At 40.9% G+C, this 5000-nt stretch overlaps 1 protein-coding gene across 2 annotated transcripts in view; it reads left to right on the top strand.

The window, feature by feature from the left end:
* isl1a (ISL LIM homeobox 1a) overlaps positions 1–5000 on the top strand; it is a 14238-nt gene that overhangs the window by 4980 nt on the left and 4258 nt on the right. For both annotated transcript variants that reach the window (XM_084055164.1, XM_084055165.1), the window contains exon 3: positions 2045–2322. In XM_084055164.1, the coding sequence (XP_083911290.1) occupies positions 2045–2322 (278 nt within the window). The remainder of the gene's footprint in view (positions 1–2044; positions 2323–5000) is intronic.

Below are 5000 nucleotides of genomic sequence, written 5' to 3' on the forward strand. Positions count from 1 at the left end.
CAAACGTCTGGCTTCAATTCATGCATATAGGCTATATACTATACGATGTTGTCGCTTGCCGAGAAAAAGCTCAACAAACAAAACACAGCGAAAAACACAGAGCTTCAAGATAATTGGTTCTCAAAGTGGGTTCCTGGGACCCCCAGGGGTCCTTGGGGGGGTCCCAGCCGGGTCCCCAGCAAAACGTGTTAACATAGCATCACAATTATTTTAACCTTTTATGCTTTGGCTATTCAAAAATAGCAGATATACAAGCTCATAGCGCGGCACCGAGTGCCACGCTATGAGCTTGTATAGCTGCTATTTTTGAAAAATTGTGAACATTTGTGCAAACCCTTTGAATATATATATAGGCTATATATATTTTAAGCGAACATTTTTAACTCAAATCTTTGCTTCTGGGGGGTCCCTGGAACAAAACATTTGAAATGGGGGTCCGCGGCCAAATTCATATCATTTTGGGGGTCCCTGACATGATAAAGTTTGAGAACCACACTGTTCAAGGTATAACCGCATGGAGCGAGGCGGCGGTGTGTGAGGGAGTCTCTAGAAGAAGAAGTGTGTCAGTTTGTCGCTTCGCCTCCAGCGACAGAATAAAACGCTTGCATCCCAGATGGCCGCGTGCCTGAGATATCCTATAGTCCTACCCGACACCCAATCCCTCCCATCCCATCGTCCCATCATCATCATCATCATGGTCCCTTGTCCCGTCCCGAGACCCAAAAGACACAAACTTACAACAAAAATACATGATGGGATTTTTTTTCCACTTATAGACTAAAGGCTTATTTGAAAAAAATATATCTGTTATTATTTTATAATTCTTATTATTATTTTGCATTTGAAACATTCAGAATGCTTTTTTTCCCCAATGAAATGTGTTTGTTAATTAAAAATATATACATTTATTTTTCCTTGTGTAGGAAAGCTTAAAAGGGATTATTCAACGATCCAAACATGGGGTCGCGACCCTATGTTTGGGAAACACTGTGACCCTTCCCGGACACACCGACCTACGCCCCCCATAACCCCCCGCCCCCCCCCCCCACAGGCCTATACGGGATTTTTTTAAAAGCTCTACATCAGTGGTTCTTAAAGTGGGGTCCGGGACCCCTAGGGGTCATTGAGAGGGGGTTCCAGGGGGTCCCCTGCGAAATGTGTTAATACAGCATCAACATAATTTTAACCCCTTTATCCGTATTTTGTAGCCTACGTTGGCTTATGGCTATTCAAAAACAGCAGATGTGCAAGCTCACAGCGCGTCACTTCGTGCCGCGCTGTGAGCTTGCATATCTGCTGTTTTTGAATATGTTTGAGAAATATCGAAAATGTTTGGGACATTTTTGAATTCTTTCAACATGAATCTTCTCTTCTGGGGGTCCCTTGTACAAAGCATTTTCAAATGGGGTCTGCGGCCAAATATACCACTTTAACCTTTTATGCTTTGGCTATTTTTTGAAAAATCCTGAACATTTGTGCAGAAATGTTTGAATATGTATATTTTTCAAAGCGAACATTTGTACACTCAATCTTTGCTTCTGGTGGGTCCCTGGAACAAAACATTTTGAGATGGGGGTCCGCGGCCAAATACACGTCATTTTGGGGCGTCCTTGGAATTGTTTGAGAACCAATAGCCTACGGCATTGGTTCTCAAAGTGGGGTCCGGGGACCCCCAGGGGTACTTGAGGGGGTTCCAGGGGGTCCCCAGCTAAATGATGGACAGGGACCAAATGGACCCTTATGGGTCTGTAACTCTGAGAGTGTACAAATACCAAATGGACCCTAACGGGTCCATTTGGTATTTGTACACTCTCAGAGTTAAATAAACACTAATGATGATGATACAGTGTAGATTGGGACCCTCAAGAAATCAAAATGGTTGAGTCCCTGGGCATATATTTTCAAATGGGGGTCCGTGGGCTAATATGTGTCAATTTGGGGGTCCTTGACGCAAAAAAAGGTTGAAAACCACTGGCCTACGGGATAAAAAAAATTAAAATAAAATCTCTAAATGGCCCCACGTGTCCCCTCCATTCATTCACAGGCTATACGGCATCAAGTGCGCCAAATGCAACATCGGCTTCAGCAAGAACGACTTCGTGATGCGGGCGCGGAGCAAGGTGTTCCACATCGAGTGCTTCCGCTGCGTGGCCTGCAGCCGCCAGCTCATCCCGGGCGACGAGTTCGCACTGCGGGAGGACGGCCTCTTCTGCCGGGCGGACCACGACGTGGTGGAGCGGGCCTCCTCCATGCAAGGGGGGCCCGGGGGGCCCGAGGCCCTCAGCCCGCTGCACCCCACCGCCAGACCGCTGCAGATGGCGGGTAAGGGTCACACTCACACAGCTATATGTGGAGAGATAACATGGTCAGTGGTGGAAAAAGTACTCAAATTATTGACTTAAGTAAAAGTACCAATACTGCAATATAGAAATACTCTGTTACAAGTGAAAGTCCAGAATTCAAAATTTACTTGAGTAAAAGTGCAAAAGTATTGGCATAAAAATGTACTTAAAGTACCAAAAGTAAAAAAGATTTGAAAATAGCAGATACAAGCCCACAACGCTTTGTGAGCTTGTAGATCGGCTATTTTAAAATAGCCTATGTTTAAAATAGGGCTGAAGTGGTTCATGTATGTTTTATAATCGAATATTTTTGATCTGAAAAGTAACTAGTAACTACAGTTTTCAAATAATTGTAGTGGAGTAAAAGTACAACATTTGCCTCTGAGGTGTAGTGGAGTAGAAGTAAAAGTATTGGAAATTGGAAATACTCAAGTAAAGTACAAATACCTCAAAATTGTACTCAAGTACAGTACTTAAGTAAATGTACTTAGTTACTTTCCACCACTGGATATGGTTGTTGTGGATGAATTATTATTATAAGAATGCAGTTTTTTTTTACTGTCTTATTATATAGGTGCTGCTGACATGTGTGTCAAGTGCATGTGTGTGTGTGTGTGTGTGTGTGTGTGTGTGTGTGTGTGTGTGTGTGTGTGTGTGTGTGTGTGTGTGGGAGGAGGGGGACTGGCTGTTTTCTTCATGTTTTAGTGACTTGTTGTTTGGAAGTCAAAAACGGACAATATTGTGGCAGTGCTGATGGCAGTGATGAGTGTGGCTCTTGATCAGCGTATACACGCACTAGCGGACATCTAATAACATGTATCTGTGATTCATTCTATATATATGTAGCCTATGTTTTATAACCGCTGTTGTGAGCTGTAGTCCATCTGTTTTGTTTCATTTGTCTTTCTTTCTCTCTTTCTTTCTTTCTTTCTTTCTTTCTTTCTTTCTTTCTTTCTTTCTTTCTTTCTTTCTTTCTTTCTTTCTAGAATAGAATAGAATAGAATAGAATAGAATAGAATAGAATAGAATAGAAAGAAATAAATAGACTTGAACGATGCTGCATGGCTTATTGCGATCAACTTCGTTTTATTTTATTTAGATTATTATTATCATTATTATTATTATTATTTCGTATATTGTCCAGGAGGATTGTGTCACGATAAGATGCAGTGTTATTGCTGTTGAAGGAATGCGTGTTATGGGCCTTAATATACACAAACCAAAGGGTCCATTTGGTTTTTGGAGTTGTGTTTCATGTGTGTAGCCTATTGTTGTTGGAGTTAAATTAACACGGACGATAGGATAGACTACATAGGCCTACACAAATCAATATCACCATAGACTCAGAAAGATATGGAGGATGACAGAATGAGTTTTCATCATGCGCGCTGTTAGCCCTATATAGGCCTATACATTTCGGCCGTTTGAAAATAGCCGATCTACAATGCGTCGCCATGGGATGCATTGTGAGCTTGTAGATCTGCTATTTTCAAAATATTTTTTTATACATTGCAGCATTGATACTTTTGCTTGAGTAAAAAAATGTGAGTACTTTTCCACCACTGGATCAGCAATAATATATTGCATTTTTACATCTAGAGCTGACATGCTTTCATTTTTTAATCCAGTTTTATTCCATCTAGGCCTCTATTTAGGCCTAACTGGTGTGTGTGTGTGTGTGTGTGTGTGTGTGTGTGTGTGTGTGTGTGTGTGTGTGTGTGTGTGTGTGTGTGTGTGTGTGTGTGTGTGTGTGTGTGTTTTATTGTTTTGTTGGCTTTAAAGTGTGTTTTAAGTGTGTTTTGACGTATAGGCTACAGAGAATGAATAAAAGGGCTGTGGTCGTGTTGAATAGACAAGTGAGATGTTGTTACAGTTACTTGCAGTGTAGGTTTTGGGGCCTAAATATGAGAGTTATACGGCCTCCAGCGCTCAGCTTATGTCTCTATTGTCGGTGATAAAAGGAAGCAGTAACAAATGCAGATGGTTTACAAGAAAGATTATGGTTTCTTGTGGTGATTGTCGCTGTTGAATTTGGCCTACACAAAGTGGTGGAAAAAGTAGGCTACTATATTTCTTTACCTATAGGTAGGATCAGTAAATGTCCGAAATTCAAAATGTACTTGAGTAAAAATACAAAAGTATTGAATCAAAATGTCCTTAAAGTACCAAAAGTAGAAAGTACTCATTATGCAGAATGTCCCATTTCACACGTTTTCAAATGTATACAAATCTTTAGAAAATAGCAGATCTACATGCTCACAATGGGTGCACACTGCAAGGCATTGTGAGCTTGTAGATCGGCTATTTTCAAATGGCCAAAATGTAGGCTATACTGTAGGGCTGAAGTGGTTAATGTATGTTTTGGAATAATAATCCAAATCCAGGAAGAAACTAGTAGCTAAAGTTTTCATATAGCCTAATAGTGGAGTAAAAGTGCAATATTTGCCACTGAGATGTAGTTGGGTAGAAGACTAGAAGTAAACGTATATAACATTGGAAATACTCGAGTAAAGTTTAAAAAAAAAATCGTAATGAGTACAGTAGGCCTCCTTACTTACTTACTTTACACCACTGCTATTCACGTTACACGTATGGAAGGAAAGTATGTGGCCTATAGTCTACATTGGAGCGAGATCCACGATTGAACTTGTCCCGGGT

The sequence above is a fragment of the Gymnoscopelus microlampas genome, assembly GCF_963454915.1.
Source record: "Gymnoscopelus microlampas genome assembly, chromosome: 4".
Lineage (NCBI taxonomy): Eukaryota > Metazoa > Chordata > Actinopteri > Myctophiformes > Myctophidae > Gymnoscopelus > Gymnoscopelus microlampas.